The following is an 18,901-nucleotide window of genomic DNA, read 5'->3' as shown; positions in this document are numbered from 1 at the left end:
CTAGATCTACTACATAAATGGAAACAAAATATGTACATGGCTGTTCGTAAGAAGTCTACTCGCATTATGTATATAAATTCTCTTTGGTACATAGAACTAGCATAGTTTAAAAATAATAATAAACGGGCATGTGAATAAAGATATTTGTAATTTCTTTTCACTAAAAAGCCGCGAGCGATATGCAAATGTACCTACTTTAAACACGAATGGTACTGTAAAGTCTAAATTACTTATGAAATCTACTTAGCGCCACTTGCACCATTCCACTAACCCGGGGTTAACCGGTTAAATCTGGGGTTACCATGGCTACCGGTACAAGTTACAATCTAGTATCTAGAAGTTTTTTCTAACTTAAAAAAAGTGCTAATTTGTGACTTCTGTTTCGTTAAAATAGTCTAGTACTCTTACATTAAAATAGATGTCGCTAGGCATTATTAGTCAGGTAAGCTTTGGTCGGCTTTGGTAACTCGAGGTAGTGGGATCGGTTGGCTCTTGACTTGCTTGACTTTCTTCTAAACTTTGGTTACCGCGATTGTTAAGGCTAGTTCGGACTACATTAGTAATTTAGTCGAGTGGCGAGTGTTTGTGACTTTGCATGCCTAAAGTAAAGAGTAAAGTAAAGGGTATACATATGCTCCATGTGCAGCATAAGTATACCCTTTAGGAATGCAAAGTGACAAATCAAATACCCGCCACTCGACTAAATTATACTTGGTCAACCAGATCTTGACAGTAGAAAAAGGCGGCAAATTTGAAAAATGTAGGCGCGAAGGGATATCGTCCCATAGAAAATTTGAATTTCGCGCCTTTTTTTACTGACAAGATTTGGTTGACCAGCTATACTAACGTAGTCTGAACTAGCCTTTCCAGTCTTTCTTTTTTTTAATTAGTTACTCTTCTAGTCGTGCGGGTTGACGCCAGCGTCTATAAACGAATTGATGATCTTGATGACAGGGAATGGCACGAGCCACATGAAGTACTGAAAAAAAAAGGTTTTTTTAACAAATGACTTTTGCTAGTCTTATAATAGTAGTTTATGCAACAGTGATATAATAAGGGTTCTTAAAATTCAAGGGTCGAAGTTACAAAACGAGACGTAGTCGAGTTTTGTAAAAAAAGACCCGAGAATTTTAAGAACCAATTATGAGCTGTTGCATACATTACTTTTTCTATGACAGCTGCAGCAAAAAAAAAAAAAAAAAAAAAAAAAAAAAAAAAAAAAAAAAAAGTTATTATTAAAAAAAGTTATTATTAAAAAAAAGTTATTATTAAAAAAAAAGAGTTATTATTTAAAAAAAATTGAGTTATTATTTAAAAAAAAAAAGTTATTATTAAAAAAAAAAGAGTTATTATTGTAAATGAAAACATACCTCTTTCAATCAAGATGATCGGAACTTGTATCTTTAAAAAAAATAAAGCAGTTGTATTATACTCATAAGATGACTGCTAGCAGTCATCTTATGAGCCTATAGACAAAGCATTCAAATGACATTGCTTTAGATATCACTGTCAGTCATTTAATTGACACATTTAAGTGCTGGAGTAGAAAAAGATATTTTAGCCAGAGTGACCGCGCTGCGTGTAGAGTCTGTGCGTGAGATCTCTCTATCCTTATCCTGAAGGGAAGGGATAATGCAGATTATCCAGATATATCTCTCGTCGTACAGCAATTTAAGATTTTATCAGCATCTCCTGCGGTCTCTACAGTTTTGATTAGTGAGGAAAAACAGGACATTGGTCTTTTCAGACACCTATGATATTTAGAATCCTCTACGCTATAACTGTCCTTACCATCACGAGGTAAAACAGGTCACCAGGTTTGGATGTCTCTGTAATCTCTTGACGGATATAGAATCAGACAGGGGGGCATTATGGGGCATTGCCCTACCATAAAATCCCATTCCCTACCTTAAGAAATACCATCCACTTTGATAATATAGGTATTGCTCCCTACCTATAATTACGGCTGCTCAACTCTGGCTACGGCCCTGGTCTGCGATCTCCACAGTTTTAATGAACGAGGGAAAGCAAGACTTTGTTCTTTAGAAAGCACCTACGACTTTCAGAATAGGTTATGAATATCTTACCCTAGCAAGGTAATGCAGGTGGCCAGGTATGGATATTTCTCTAATCTCCCGTCGGACAGCGTCCACGATTTTGTCAGCAGCATCGGCAGTCTCCACGGTTGTCACGAGCGCGGGGAAGCGAGACTTCGGCCGGTGGCAGAGACCCGTGTTGACTACGAAGGGGCAGATGGTGGTGAACTTGAGCTGGAACATAATTAAAGGGAGTTTAAAATTAAGTTTAATGATCAACCAACTCTTGATTTTTTTTGAAAACTATTCCAAATCGTATACGCTCCACGATATTGTTACACGATTTTGTAATTTCACCAGAGTAACATTAGATTTTTTTTTGGGTTGCAAGGAGTACAGTAACTGAGTCAGTGAGTATCTAGGTATGTCATCTGGATAAACGCTAGATGAATACCTACGTAATATAATTAACACCTCTTGACTTAACATTTCAACCCATAAGACGTACCTTTGCTGGAATTAACAGGAACGTCAATGCTGACAAAATTGTGTTGCTTTGTAAATCCATACTAACAATATAAAGGCGAGATTAAGATATCGCGTCATTGAGTAATAGAAAAGTATTTGCCGTGATTGCGTTCAAGTATGAGGCAAGCAGTACTAGCGGGGAAAGTTCTAAAGTCTATGAGCATATATTGTGGAAATTGTGGAATAAGCGACTTACTCCACTAGCATCCCTCGGCTGGCTCTGAAGCTCCAGAGCCAGTGTGTCCATGATGGCTCGGACAGCGAACTTGGAGCCGCAGTAGGGCACCAGGTTGGGCACGGGCATCATGCCGGCCATGGACGACATGGCTACGATGTGGCCGTAGTTACGCTCCAGCATGGTGGGAAGGAAGGCTTGGAGCATCTGGAAGCATATTCGGGTTGTAAGTACTTTAAAAAACCGTGGTCTTGAATTGGTTTGGTAAAGGTCGATGTGAGGAAAATCGTCTATCAGGTAAGATCGTTTACAAGCTTTTTCGTCGCTTCTTACTTTTGCGTTTGTTCACATACCCCACTCCAGAAGGTCGGTAGACCACATAAGGAGCGACGCTGCTCCTTTGTGACTGTGTCTGAGCGAAGTACGTGTCCAAACGGTCCTATGACGTTGACGGCGGTCTTCCCTACCAAAAATGTTATATGCCAGTCTTCCCACATTAACCTTAGGTAAGTATATGGATTTTGATGGGGATACCTATATAATTCGACATACAAAATAACGTCGGCCAAAGTGGCCAAATATAATCAGTAGGTAAACATCCTTATTTCTATGGAAATAAAGAATAGCGTACAGTAAATTTGGCCGCTTTGGTCGCCACTATCTTAATTATATTTCGTCACTTCATTTTTCAGATATAATTATATATTAACCATGTAGTTCCCCTATTGTACAGGTAGCATCGCACACATTTAAGAGTAACTATTTTGATTAAAACTGTCAAAGCAACTTCCGCCCACATCCGGTTACCGCTCACCGGCATGCCGCTCTTCATTCTTTATTTGTGCGTGGTAGCGTTCACACGTCGTCGGTCTAGTTGCCGAAATATTCGACACAAGACCACATTGCTTTTTTAATAACGATCTTCGTTTCGTACTATGGTGTTAGCTGTGAGATTACATTTTATTCGTTGTGCAATATAAAAAATATTTGTTATTAATATAGTTGGGCAATCCTTCAACTTGAAGGACATACATAAATCCTGGGGGTTAGTCGAGAACTAACACGAAGGAATAAATCATCCTAGGGGTTGGTCGTGAACCAACACAAAGGAAAGTCTGTTCGTATTTCGAACACCGATTTCGCCTGGGGGTTGGTCGTGAACCAACACGAAGGAAAGTCTGTTCATATTTCGAACACCGATTTCGCCTGGGGGTTGGTCGTGAACCAACACGAAGGCATAAGATCGCACAACGAAACAGAGGGCCTATAGATATTCATATTGGCGCATTTTTCATAGTAGGTACCCATGGTACCATGGTTGCAATAAAGAATTACGAATTATGTTATGTGAAAAATGTATTGCCTTTAAAATGGTAAATATGCTTTATTATAGAGCCGAGGGAGGCTTTCTTTTTACTTGTTTTTAGATGGCCTAACATATAAAAATATATTTGAATTTCTAATATCCAATTATGTTTGACATAATAAATTTTACTCACACCTAACCCATAGAACGGTATTTAAGAAATAGTATGAACCCTCAAAGTATAATAAACAGAAACCCTAATGCGCCCAGAGGTCTAATGTGAATCAACAATAAAGACTATCTCACATATTTTATAATTAACACAGTAGTACATTGCTTACATGTACCCACATAAATAATATTAATACAGGAGGTAGTTATAACTTGTCTCTAAAAGTGGGAATTGCTAGATGTACCTACATCACGTCACATTATTACTTTATAGTAATTTTTTCTGACATACAATTTGCAATTAAACAAATGAAGTGGTGCGCTGACAGTGGTGCATACATTTTGGTGACGATGAAACTTTAACAACTTCGGTTTACTCTTACATTAAACTGCATAAAAAAGAGTCAACCAAATGAGTACATAAAAATATATTTATAATGTCAAGATCGCTTATAGGCGAAGTCAGTAAATAAGTATTACTTATTGTCTGATTGAGATATTGTTTTAAAGTGAAATAAAATGATTTATTCATTTGAGTCATCCAACTATAAGGAGTACACCTAATTCAATTGAATTAGAGGAACATGAGTTTATTCATCATAATTTATCTAATAAACCCACTTGAACAATTTGTGAGTACTGAATACGAAACACTTTTTACGCCTTTTTCATCATTAATACATCAGTTCATGTCGAAGCTGACAAAGTGTCAAGCGTCATTTAGAGTAGGTACCATGACCATCCATCTGAGAATAATAATAAAAACGGTTTTCTGTACATTTTGGCGAGTTGCACTATGAAGATATTTGTTCACATATGTCACAGATATTTATTGTTTTAAATAATGGGTAACTAGGTACCTAACTAGGTAACCTATTCATATTATAATATTCCATTTTTCAAAACGATTATCCTTTAAAGGATTACCCTCAGAGTATGCCCTTAAAAATATAAATAATTAAATAGGTAATAGAAACCGTAAAACATAAACAAATGAATGTATGGTATGGTTCAATAAGTTTCATGTGTCGGTCACGGTACCCCTCCAGCCATTGTCAATACAATGCTGACAATACGATGGTACCTACTATGCAATACGCTTTTGCCAAGTTTAAAATATATGTAGGTACCTACCTTCATATCATAAATGTATTATCCGTAGTTGGTGGGACCCACCACTTATACTTCTTTTGCTATCTAACCATACCACTATGTCATTAATACAGCATATGTTATTAATATAGCACATTCATAATATATGTCATGGCGTCAAGATGAAATCACTAAACATAATATTTGTTTTCTAAACTCACAATACAACCACAGTAGCAATACAGCAAATACAATATTTTTATTATGCCAACAATATTTTATTTCCGACAGAGCGAATATTTGGATAAAAATAGAAGGCATAAGTTTGAGTTTTGTTGCTTATTACTTACCTCAAATTCTGCGGATTGCTCTCGTAGTTGATTGCTGTAAATAGGTACCTGTTTAGTTCGCGCTGCGGGAATAGAAGCTGCAACAGTTGCAACACCGATATCTATGCAAATATGGCCATTCATTCCTTGTTGTCAATAATATTATAAAATGATAAACAGAGGTTCATCCCCTATAATATATCTTTATTCAAATGTAAAGACTCGTCACATGGAGTTATGTACAAATGTACAGTAAGCTAATTACAAATGATGTTTGTTGAGTAGGTACGCTGACTTTACCTACTCGGGTTTTAACTGGTTATTAGGTAAGTACTATGCACAATTGCACTTTCAGTAACTCGAACAGTATACATTAAGTTTATAAAATTGGATCATACATATACTTATTCTGGTGCCATTAATGGACCTTGGCCCTTGGATCATCTTTTATATATATGTAATATGAGCGCAATAATAACCATTCGAGTTTGAGCAAATTATTTGAAAGATTACTACGAAAGTTGAGTAGCAGTATAGTCTTATAAATGATTTTTGTTTAATATACCTTTTGGTAATGCTACACATGTGATAGCGCATGATTGAACCGAAAGCATAATTATGCACGTTCATATCGGTATTTGTTATAGATCGCAAACATGATGGATTTTGAAATTTGGTTAAAATAAAATTTATATTTTTTTTTTCTTGGATAGATCCAGAGGACCTAACGATATTAGACACGTTATATATGTAAAAAAAAAAAAAAAAAAAAACTTAGTTTGAAGTTGACAGTCTTGAAACGCGCTAGGCCGCGTGAGTCTTTAGAATGTCCGTTGTGTCACAATTTGTTCAGCAGGAGCTGCTATAAGTTGACATGCGTGTGCATAACTAAATTTTCTCAGTGTCGCTGTCTGCTCAAACATCACACGGCCGACGCGTCAAGACGCGGGGAACGATATCACAGCCACAGCGTATCCCGTCCTGCATGGAGGTAACGCTGGGTTGTATGGTTGTATCGTTAGCCTAAATTACGTTATGACTCTTAGACGAGCCTGTTTTTGATATCAAGTAGTACCGCTCGGAGCCTCTAATTCCACATCGCGGACAAGGACCGCTAGCGAACTTTAAAACCTTTTTTCACAAAGGGACATTTTAAGAGTTTATAACACCTTTTCAAATCAAATTAAATTAAATGTAAAGTTGACCACAAATTATTAGTAGAATTCTTATCAATTACCTACGTTTTATCAACAAATTGAAACGGGATTATTAGGATTTGTTCTAACATCGTAATGTGTTCAAAAAATTTAACCTAGCTATACCTAATATGGACCTTTGTTGAACCTGCATCACTAAACTTCCTTTGTGCTTTTTAACAATGCTTTATGACTCAATTTGCACAGTAAACTTGTGTATAATGTACACATATTATGTCCTGAACTTGGTGTGCAGTACACGGCGTTCGATATTATAGTAATAGATAAATATTTAGATAATAAATTGGGTACTTGATTGCCTAAAAAGTTAAAAACACAACCCGTTAATACAGTTGTTTGCTAAAGCATTGATTTAATTTTGGTTCAGTTTAGTTTCTCGTGCTTCTGGATTCCTTTAGGATAGCAGTAAATAAATCAGAAAAGGTAGTATCATGGCTTCATGAAAAAGGATCATCAGATCGTATTATTTTAACTTAAAGTTAAACGACTACTAAAATACGGTTTTAAATCATATAACTTACTTGGTGGCATATGTGGTATATTTGGGACACTAATTGTAAGTTAAAAACATAACATCCAAAATGGGTACAACATAATAAAATAAATCTCAAGAATAAAAAATTAAATTTAAAAAAAAAAAAAAAGTCAATATTCTACACGCACGGCGATTAATTTACAAACGAATGTTTTGAAATATTGAACTTTAATAGGCATAAATTATCTCATACCAATGACACTATTTATGAGTACCTAGCAGCCTAATATATTGCGTACACTTGGGCCAAATAAGAATTGGCGTTCCGGTTTAGCACCACGGTTAACAAACACATTCCACCTGAATGACTCGTTTTAATAAATAATAAATAAATAACCTTTGTTATAAATAAAATAAACCTAGGACCTGTTTTTAAATGTTTTACTATACTTTTAATAATATATTTCTAATGCCAGTGCGTTGTGTACGTAACGAACAGTATTTAAAAATACTGCGTTCAGTGGAATATAAACTGAGGAAAAATAAATTCAATCGGGACGCCCCGGCGCCCATGCGATAGTCAGGAGGAATCTCCTAACTTAGACAAAAAAAAAAAAAGTTAAAAGAAAAAGACAACCAACACTTTTATCTTTTTTCAACCAAAACTTATATCTCTAAACATCTACATGGTTAATATATAATTATATCTGAAAAATGAAGTGACGAAATATAATTGATGATCAAACGAACTTCTTGAAGTGAAGTTCGATCGAAATTATATGAGTCACTTCATTTGAAGATATAATATAAGGTCCCTCCCGCCCTAGAACCCTGATATAAGTTTTGGTTTCTGCCTTCTCTAAAAATAATGAAGAGCGGCATGCCGGTGAGCGGTAACCGGATGTGGGCGGAAGTTGCTTTGACAGTTTTAATCAAAATAGTTACTCTTAAATGTGTGCGATGCTACCTGTACAATAGGGGAACTACATGGTTAATATATAATTATATCTTCAAATGAAGTGACTCATATAATTTCGATCGAACTTCACTTCAAGAAGTTCGTTTGATCATCAATTTTGACTGTGCCTATGTAATGCTGTATTGTCAGAAAAACCTACAGTCAACGTGATTTTGTAATAAATAATACAGTGGCCCCATGTATTTGTCTGCTGAGATCAGGAAATACTTAATTTACATCATAGTTTATTAGTTACGCCCTATAACCAAATAGTTACTAAGGAATCACGATTATCTATTGAAAAATATTCACAAACAAGGAAATTTTGTTAATAATAATATTAAACAATCGGGCTGATTTAAAAAACGTCTTCAACAAAAAAACAGATTTTCAGCAAAATCCTATTTAAATCGCCCTTTAAAACTTTGATAACAAATAATAACTTGATAAGGACTAGACAAGATATCATCGTCATTTAATATTAATTAGGTTTACCGACATAGTTGCCTTAGTAATTTACGTAACTGCTTATTTACACATAATTTCTTATCGTTATTTGTTTACCTATTTAGCCCTTAGACCATCCTTACCGTGGAGTAATAATGATTATATTTTTCATTTGACTATTACATAATTCGATTATCAATTTGTTTAGGTATTAATTTATATTTTGAAAAGGTCCATTCAAAATGCCTGTTAAATTAAAATACGTCACGGAACTGTATTCCTTTCATGTTACTTTGTTCGTTTTGGTCATGTTTATCGATAGCTTTCGTGATTCCAAGTAAAGATAACCCAAAAGTCTTTCGATAAAAAATATAAGCAGTACCTACACTCGTACATTCACTTTTTTTTTGACAATGCTCATTGCCCATATTCACCTTAGTATCATGGCTTAGGGAAGTATTCCACCTGCCCATTTACTTGGTCCAATGTGAATTTGCGTCTCACGTTTTTCTTAATGAGAGAGTGAGACGCAAGGCAAATTGGACCAAGAAATTGTACAGGTGGAATACCGCCCTTAGGTAGGCTTAGGTTGAGGAGGTACAGTACCAGCGCCGGCCCGAGCACTCGATCAGGGTAGAGCGAGATTAAGTTTTGGCGTTCCATGCTCTGTATTCGGTTCCGTAGTTACCCGTCCGTTTTTCTAGATGTTTGTTTTCACAGTATTTGCCGTTTTGGCAACCCCCTACCATTTGGCGCCTAGAGCGGCCGCTCCACTCGCTCTACCCTAGATCCGGCCCGGGGTACAGTGTGAAAAACAACCTGTTAACTCACCCAAATGTTCCCGTTGACGTTAATATCCATGGTGGAGCGCACCTCCGGCTCCGACCACCGCAGCAGCGGCTTGCAGGGCATGATGCCGGCATTATTCACCAGGATCGTGACGTCACCGACTTCGATTGTTACTCGCTGGGCTAGTTTAAATACTGCGTCGCGGTCTGTGACATCTGCCCTGAAGGAGTTTTTTATGTGATAGTCTTTCTCCTTTGGCTGATTTTAAACAGAAAATCCAAAACAGTGCGTCCAAGCTAACTGACCGACTTTGCGGTTGGCATAAATGTAAACTATCATTATATATGAACAATTTCTAGAAAACCCTCCTTTACTTTGTTCCTTCCTTTGGTCGCTGCCAAATTAGTAAGTGCAGGGTTAGCTTTGACGCACTATCTATCTACTACGAATATATAGACAAATAACAGGTACAGTGGCAACAGGCAGTCTAGCATGAGTTGCGTTCTCGCGCGCGACTCCATACTTGAAGTCGCGCAAGATGTATGGAGACGCGCGCGAGAACGCAACTCATGCTAAACCGCCAGGTGGCGTTCAAAAGTGCATGGATAGATGTCGACCGTAATGCTTAATATTAGTACGGTACGGTTGAAACATGTCCATGCACTTTTGAACGCCAGAGTACCTAAACCAGGTTCGGCAACTTACTCGAATCTGTGAGCTGTGCCCTTAGCCTTGAACGCTAGAGTACCTAAGCCAGGTTTCGCAACTTACTCGAATCTGTGAGCAGCGCCCTTAGCCGCCTTGATCAAGTCTACAGTTTCCTGGTTGCCCTCCTTGTTAATGTCTACACACACGATGGTAGCTCCCAGCTTGGCGAACCTAATAGCCACCTCGCGGCCCATGCCGTGTCCTGCGCCTGTTATCTGTGGAAAATGGTTTAATATGCAGTTAAAATTGCGAGTTCAGTCCGAACTATTCAAACAATAGATTACTTGGGACACGTGGTTCGCCAGTCTAGTACGAAAAGTCTTGGGCTGGGAATTTTAATTAGTGTAGTTCGACCATCAAACCACGGGAATTCTGTAGGGATCAAAGTTTTTTCTTAAATATGAAAATAACGCAAAATAAAGTTTTGATTTTGGGCTCTTATATGGGCTTTATATGCAGAATTACCCAAGTAGCGCCATCTATGTTATAGGACACTCAAATTTGATCGGAGATTTTTATAAACAATTTTAATCTCTATTATTTACTTCCTTGCGTTTTTTAATTTCAGTAGTTATACCTACACATGTTTCTGTAGGTTCACATATGAAATGTTTATTTAAATGTAGGTACTTGCCTAAAATTTGTTGACCCGGATATACAGTACCTATGTACCTAAGTATAGCGTATGTAACGTGTATACTAGGTTATGAAGTATATTACGTTATGAAGTATACTATAGTGTGAATAATCTTTGATACGGCGAACGAAACGCAACTGTTTCTCTCGCAACAATAAGGAGGAGTGATAGAGAGAGAGAAAGAGATAACTACGCTACGCTACGGAGCGTGAACGATTGGCATCTTGTCTACGCAGTACGCACCCTGGCGGTCTAGCATCAGTTACGTTACTGGCGTTCTCGCGGCTCAGGACCGCTTCGGCCTCAGTTTCATTTCGGCAACTTCTTAAGTAGTTCTCATTCGCATTTGGTCTACTGTTCCGATTCGCCAGCATTCCTATATCGTCACTTTCTTATCTCGCCCGCTTTCTTACGTGGGCCACTGTAGTAACTTGGTTATATTCCTAATTAGACTACAGTGCCGATTCGTCAACACTCCTAATTCGTCCATAGTGCTTACTCGTCAACATTCCTATTTAGACCACAGTGCCAACTCGTCAACTACATAGTGTTTGTGTGCCACGATGTACGTACAGGTCAGGTGTAGAATCGGTTGATCTCAACCTGAAAAACTCTTGTGTTTCAGCTTGATAAGCTTCCTCTACAAATCCAAGTAGTATTGATTGGCTATATTCGTTGTCCATCTCTGAAAAAAAAAACACTTGTAACTACCTATTTATCTGTCTTTCTTAGATACCTATTGAGCTAGAAAAAATATTTTATTTGAATAAAATGTGTGCTGCTTCTGACAGTTTAAGTGACAATCAGTATTAATTCTACATTCTCAATTCAAATAAAAGAACGCGGACGAGTTGGCACTTTGGTCGAAATAGGAACGTAGACAAAAATGGTATATTGACGATATCAGATATTGGACGAGTTGGCACTATGGTCAAAATAGGAATTTAGACAAAATGGGGTATTGACGATATCAGAAAGTAGGCAAGTTAGGAAGGTGACGATTTAGGAATTGTAGGCTGACGACATGGCACTGTGGACGATTTATGGAGATGACGAAATGAAACTGAGGCCGAAGCGGTCCTGAGCCGTTGCGCGCGAGTCCTTACATCAAGTGCGACTTCAAGTAAAACTCGCGCGTGAAAACGCAAGTCATGCTAGACCGCCTAATGTCTGGCGATAAGTCTGGCGTCAGCTCAAAACAACAAAGTTACCTATCAAAAACAAATAAAGATATCGTTCGGATTCACACTACACTAGATTACCTACCCACTGCAGCAATATTGCAACGCGATAATACATTAGCCAGCAATATTGATTTTGGCTTGTAGCAGCAATGCACTCGCCAGTAATGTCGATACTGGTGCAGCAATGCTGCCGACTGCATCACCACCCCAAAGGGTGTCAAATCGATGTTGCTGCATAGAATAAGTTATAGTACTACCGTACAGAAAGGACACTTCCTACAAAACCGAAATTTCACAGCGATTCAGGGTCGAATCATGATATCCCTTTCATAACTTATGGCACTATCCCTTTCGGCTATTTATCAAAATTCAAGCCATGACGTCAAGTTGTGTCAATCCTAATAATTGCTCAGAGCAATGCTGTGCCGAACGGAGCCGAGTTTGCCCGAGGAGTGTCTCCCCACTGGTTGCTGCCCGGATATTTGACATTTGCGGCAGCAATGCAGTCGGCACTAACTTCGTGCTGGTACTACAGCAATAACTGGTGTACTCTGAATCCGAACGGTACTTACTTTAAGACTTCGTCGATCAATGACATGCTGTGTGTGTCATTGAAATATTTTTATACGATTGTTATCATCAAGATTGAATCTATGTCAGTACGGACACCTGCGATTGATACGATACATACTTTGATAATATTCATAAAGTCTAAATTTGTGCTTTGTGGCTCGAATACAGCTAATATAAAGACATCGACAGCTAACGTTAATAACATAATAAACGTTAACGTATGTTTGTCGTAATTACTTATGTAGGTTAAGATTAGTTTGTAATTCCTCTTTGCCTCTGAATTAAAAAAGCACCGTTCAGTAATGGTCAGATGACGCGATGTAGCTACATACTGAATTTATGGAATGGTAGGTACCATCACGCTTCGCGATTGTTACGCTATTTAGGGTCCTAGCTAAATTGGTTGTTCCATACTTACGCTATGGAATGTCCAATTTAGCTGGAACCCTAAATAGCATAACAATCACGGAGATAGTTACATACCAGTATAATTTCTCCTGAAACATCCTTCGGAGCAGGTGGCACGAATGAGAGATAAATGCCTCGAACTAGCTCGAAAACAATTCTAAACAGAGTCGTTATAATCTCTACTGTCAGTAGCCAGACTGTGATTACTGTTGGCTCCTCTGCCCTGTAAACAAAAGAAAAATTGATATATACGAGTATATAATACATATTATGTAGATAGAGTCCATCTTAGCCAACTTTTTTAAGCACCGATTTTGCTGTAACAAAGTGTGGAGTACCCCTATAAAATAGACACCAAATATTCACAGTGATTTTTTTGCCGTTTTTACGTTACGGTACGGAACCTTTCGTGCGAGAGTCCGCCTCGCACTTGGCCGGTTTTTTAATTTGAACTAATTAACTTAAACTAGAACTAATCTTATTAGAAAATACTTATGATACCGACCTACGCTCTACGCATTTCACTAAGTCTCACTATGGTGTGTAAACATAAACAAAGAAATTTGCTTATTGGTTGAATCGAATAGGACTTTGTCGACCAGGGTATCGAATCGAACGGATTGTGATCGTCAAACAAACCCACTCAAAAACATATTCTATATTGTATATAGGTATCTACTTTTACTAAATAGGTTCGTACTATGTACACTACACGTTAGTAGAGTCGGACAACCACGCTAAGTTTCCATGACAAGTGCTACGTCAAGTCAAGTATGAACTTTATTAGGGATATAAGCTTGTGCAAAGTTAGCGTGGTCAGGAAGAAAACTAGACTCCTGACCACTGCCAATATCACCTACAAAAATATTTAAAGTGAAGAAAGTGAAGTGAGTGACTTACATTTTATATCCTGCTCAAACTATGTCCAGTGAAAGAATAACACTCAGTGTTTACTTCACTCTCCTTTAATTTTGATAAAATAGTTAGGTACATAATCCTTATCGGTTAATTAGTTGGCCGGAGACGTATTGATACATGTGAAATCCATATTATATATACCTAAACTTATCTAACATGTCGCAACAGTTAGGTACCTACAAGAAATAATATAGGTACTTAGGTAAACACAGTTAAAATTAAAAATTAGCAATGTCGAGATAATTTAAACATAAAGATATTTGCTGTGAATTAAAATAATGTTACCTATTAATATTATTAAAACATAATAACATACAGATGTAGTGCATAATTATTTTCCTTCGTATTTTCACGGAAACGTACGAAAGTGTCTTGCTATTTCAGTCAGTCTCGGTACAAAAAGTACTGAGGTTGATGGAAGTAGCATTACAAATACGAACGTTTCCGAGAAAATACGAAAGAAAACAACTATGCACTTACTATGCAGATATCTGTAATATAATTTACTCATAGCTAATTTGAATAAAGCGCCATCTAAATGTTACCCCTGAAACTAAATTTCCATGCTATTTAAGTCAATGTGTAAAATTGAGATTTTAGTGAAATACCTACACACATTTTTTTCTATGTCTTGAACAAATTCGAACACCAAGTCAGTTAAGTGATGGTTAAGTGCGTCTGAAAAACTCCTTTTAGCTGTCACCATGGTGACAACAGACACAACTGTCAAAGTGTCAACTTGACAGTTCATAAGCTGAACTGCAGCTGCATTTATTTACGTGTTTATCTCAAAATACGTTAAGTTTAATAATAAATAAACAATGTGTGTGTTTTTGTTGTTAGTTGGATTAACCTTGTTTAAAGGAGTCTAAAAACGTGAGAGTTCTGTGACAAACTTTATGATTGGGAGCATCGGGACTCGTGCTGTTTTGTGTTGCATATAAGGTGAGTGCATAACTTTACCTATTAGTATTTATTTCCCTTAGTTTTATTGAAAACAAGTAAAGGTTCTCATCTGGGGACGGTACGCAAACCAACCATTAACTTATAGATAGTTATTTATGTTTTATGTTCTTTTTGTGCTAATAAATATTTCTTATTCTTATAAAAAAAACCTGGTGGCTCTGCATTACAAAGAAAAATACTTTTTAATGTTACACTAGACAGTGTTAGGTACTCAATGTCAATTTTATAAACTTTTTGTTTATAAAATAGAAGCCTTTACCAGCCATCAAGCAACAGCAAAACGTTTTGTACGTACTAATGGGGTACAAACTAGTATCAGACATGAATTGAATTGAAATTGCCTTTATTCCTGACATATTCATTTTGTTACATTCTCTTTTACACTATGCAAGTTATCCATTTATTTATTTATTTATGTTTTTACTCTTTTTCTGTTTCTTCTTCTAAGGCCAGACTGTCTTTGACATAGGCCTCCTCCAGGCGGCGCCACTTCTCGCCACCACCACCTCTGTACCTGACATAGATATATTTAAGCATGTTGTTTTAAAATGAGAGTGGAATTTTAATTGTGTTGTGGTTAAAAAGCCACCCTTTTTAGTTTGTGGGACAGGTGTGACAGTTTTGAATGATACGCGGTTAGCTTCACTAGACTTATATTGGTCGGGATGTGATCCGTGATTAACTGTTGTATTATTTTCGAGCATATGATATTTCTATGCAGTTAACAAACAATACAAAATGTAATCACGGTTCATATCCCGGTCGATATAAGTCAAGTTTGTGTGATTCTTAAATGCTTTCAGCTTGGAGGATACAACTAAACGGAGTAGCCATTAACAGGCTTTCCCCTCTGTCGAAAATAGGCGGCCAACGGTCATACACAATGTATGGACTGATGTTTATCTGACATGGCTATTTTTACGTTACGCATACATTTGACGTTCCCCTCCCCCGCAAAAATCGGCAGACTGTTTTGTACAGAAAATTACAGACATGGCGTCTCCGTTTGATTATATCCTCCAAGGCTTTCAGTTACCTACTTTATTATGGATGGCGGACCAAAATGTAACCATTCTTTTTTCAAAAAATTTAATTATAAAACATACCTGACATACCATTTTATACTAAGAAAAAATTTATGATTTATATAGTAGTGTTTCTACTTGAAATAAAAACAAATTAAAACATTTTCTGAAAATAATTTAATTTGTTCTAATACATACCGTGTTGTTTTGGTTTTAGCATAGGCGGCAGTTTTAAGTTCTATCCCGAAGATATCCAATGGTCTTAGAAAAATAATGAAGAGAAATACATTTTCTTTTTGTAACATACTTAGATGATGATAATAAGCATGAGTAAAAATTGTCCAGCAAATCCAGCATTTGATTTTATGCCGAATATTTATTAAAATATGTGCTAAATTGATACAAATTAACATTACAGTTAAAAAAGGAACTTTTCTTTTCTCATAAATATTTATAAAGATTTTTGAAATATTTACTGTTAGTTGTGATTGTGATTAAATTGTGATGATGACTTTAGTCATAGGTATTAAGGTGATTTGTTGTTGATGTTTTACCATCTATGTCCATATTTTTTAAAACATAAAAAAAAACTAACTGATAATTATGTAAATTCTAAATTTCATATCTCTACATATATAATTACTTCAGCTGCAGATTTTTTTATCTGTAGGTATAATGATTCATTAGAACATTATCATAATCACCTGAATTATCATTAGAATAGGATATGAATTGGCACTTTTTTGTGTACCTGATGCACATATAATTGTGTGGATGTGCAGAGGTAATTTACGTAAGTACGATACGTTAGTACTAACGCGTCTGTAACTTATTGAAATATTAATACTCCTTTTCATAGTATTACTGTGGAATTATGAAAACATTTCAAAAATGTATATTCTTTACTACTGGTTTGTTGTGTGGTCTGGTCTTAAGATAGCTTGTTATTTTACAATCGTGCCATCCTCATTGTATTTTTTTTCAAACGCCGGTATTTTTCGTAATCGCTGTAATGAGGCATTGTGTTACGCGCCCGTAGGCCAGCCACGCCGAAGACGCCATTATGTGTAAAGTAATCATCTGACCGCATCTAGGTGAAGTCATAATGTGGTGAAGATGTGACAATGTTACTGAGTTTGAGTCGAAATTTGTCTGATGGGGCAAAACAATAATCAGTGGCGTATCTATAGGTACCTAGTATATTTCTTTAGATATGTTGTAACAAAATGTAAACAAGCAACAACGGTTGCACTCCGGGAGTGCCGATAGAACTGAAAACTCACCTCACTATGTTACCGACGCCCAGTAACACGATACAGTATACGTTTAGCGGAGGTATTCTATTTATGTATTATATTATTATCATTCTCAAATAAGATCACACTTTTTCATTGACATGTTTATTTACATACTGCCATGACAACGTCAAATTATTTGAACATATAGGTAAAGAGTCAACAGGGTGGAGTGGTGTGATGACCTCCCCGAGCGGGAGACAGGGGGAAGTTTGCCGGCCGTCTGTCACCCCCGGTCCACCCTGGGCAACGCCACTAGCGACTGGCATTCGTGCCTCTTTCTAGTGGCGGCTAACATCCACACTGGTGTTGTCAGTAGGTGCAGGTTACTACTGACGACCTATATACAACCTGCCTGTGCTAGGACCTGCACAGTTGAGCGCCGTAAGCAAGGATGACGGGATCCTGGCGATTGAGCCATAGCCAACCCGCGTGGCAACACGTCTGCTTTGGCCCTAATTTCGGGCAAAACGGTAGCCCGGGCTACTAGCCACAGTCCGGGAAATGGTCTAGTGAGGAACCGTAGGTGGGCTCACGGCGAGAAGTGAGGGGGCCGCAGAGGCAGTTTCGGCTGCTGATGCGGTGGTGAAAGGCCATGCTGAGGAAGTGCGTATAGGTGAATCGGGCGGAGGGCGTCTGACCTGGACGACCCTACGTTCCACCCTTACACATTTCCGATGTCGCGCAACTAGCCAACTTCTCACTTCTATACCCGAGTCGGTGTCCTAACGACTGAAAGCACCTTTTATATGTGTGAGTAGGCGTTCCCAGAGGTGGGGCCCTTGTAGGGTGGGAGCCGATGAGGATGAAGAAAATCGTTACGAACTATGGATAACAGGTCTAACGAAAACCCCCAAGCTGATCCAGCAGCGTCCATCGCTAATGGTGAAGCCACACAGGCGAGACAAGCTGTTCCAGTGACAGTGCGTCAGACCGAAACCCCGGCCGGTCCGCAACCCAGTTCATCTGGGGAACAGACTGGCCCAAACTCCTTCCAGGACTGGCAGGTAGTGGACCGAAGGTCCAAGAAGCGACCCCCTGCTGGGAAGCCCCACCCCGCCAGACCTGCGAACTCTTCTTCTAACCCACCCCCCCCTGTTAAATGTCAAGGTGGGGTAGCTAAGAAGAAGAAGAAAAACAAGAACCAGAGGCGTGCAGCTCGTCTAGCGCGAGAGCAGCAGCTGGGCAGCACACAAACACCAACACACCCTGCAACCGGTGTGGGCGCGCAGACTTCCCAGAAGCCGGCACCCAAACCGGCGCCGAACAAGCAGGATGCTGCTGGCAGGCCTCCGCCAAAGGGGAAAGGTTCCACCCTACCCCCCAAGGCTGGAACGTCGGCCAGTAGCCCTATGAGTTCGGCCGCAGCTCCACCCAAACGACGGCCCGGCAAGTTCGCACGAGCCGCTGCTAAAAGGACGCGAGACGATTCCTTCTCCCCGCAAGGAGATAACAAAAAGCAGCGACTAGTGAGCCCAAGCCAACCGCTGTCGTATGCACAAACAGCGGCATCTGACATGACGATCGTCATTACTGACGCGAAGTCGGGGAAGATCACCGCTGAACACTCTAACGCCATCCTCCGCGGGTTGCACCAAGCAATCGTGGCGGAGGCGAGAAACAAACTGGTAGGAGTCAGGCCACCTAAATTCAAGGGCAAGCCT

General features: G+C 38.3%; 1 protein-coding gene across 1 annotated transcript; it reads right to left on the bottom strand.

The window, feature by feature from the left end:
- Positions 1-890: 890 nt before the first annotated feature.
- On the bottom strand, positions 891-13,977 carry LOC134663075 (17-beta-hydroxysteroid dehydrogenase 13-like). The gene is made up of 7 exons (XM_063519396.1): positions 13,934-13,977; positions 13,109-13,256; positions 10,295-10,446; positions 9,566-9,743; positions 2,761-2,946; positions 2,088-2,270; positions 891-979 (listed from the first exon to the last, which is right to left on the bottom strand). Coding segments are annotated over exons 1-7 (930 nt in total). The 5' UTR covers positions 13,936-13,977; the 3' UTR covers positions 891-898.
- Between the last annotated feature and the right edge of the window lie 4,924 nt (positions 13,978-18,901).

This window comes from Cydia amplana, chromosome 4, assembly GCF_948474715.1.
Source record: "Cydia amplana chromosome 4, ilCydAmpl1.1, whole genome shotgun sequence".
NCBI lineage: Eukaryota > Metazoa > Arthropoda > Insecta > Lepidoptera > Tortricidae > Cydia > Cydia amplana.
Note: the sequence above shows the minus strand (reverse complement) of the source record. Positions and strands in the feature narration are given on the sequence as shown.

Excerpts from the sequence above, each read along its gene's own strand:
- LOC134663075 (XM_063519396.1), bottom strand. Across the intron at positions 2,947-9,565 it reads ACGTCAACGGGAACATTTGG|ATGCTCCAAGCCTTCCTTCC; the intron begins GTGAGTTAACAG and ends ATATGCTTCCAG. Across the intron at positions 2,271-2,760 it reads AGCCGAGGGATGCTAGTGGA|CTCAAGTTCACCACCATCTG; the intron begins GTAAGTCGCTTA and ends ATTATGTTCCAG.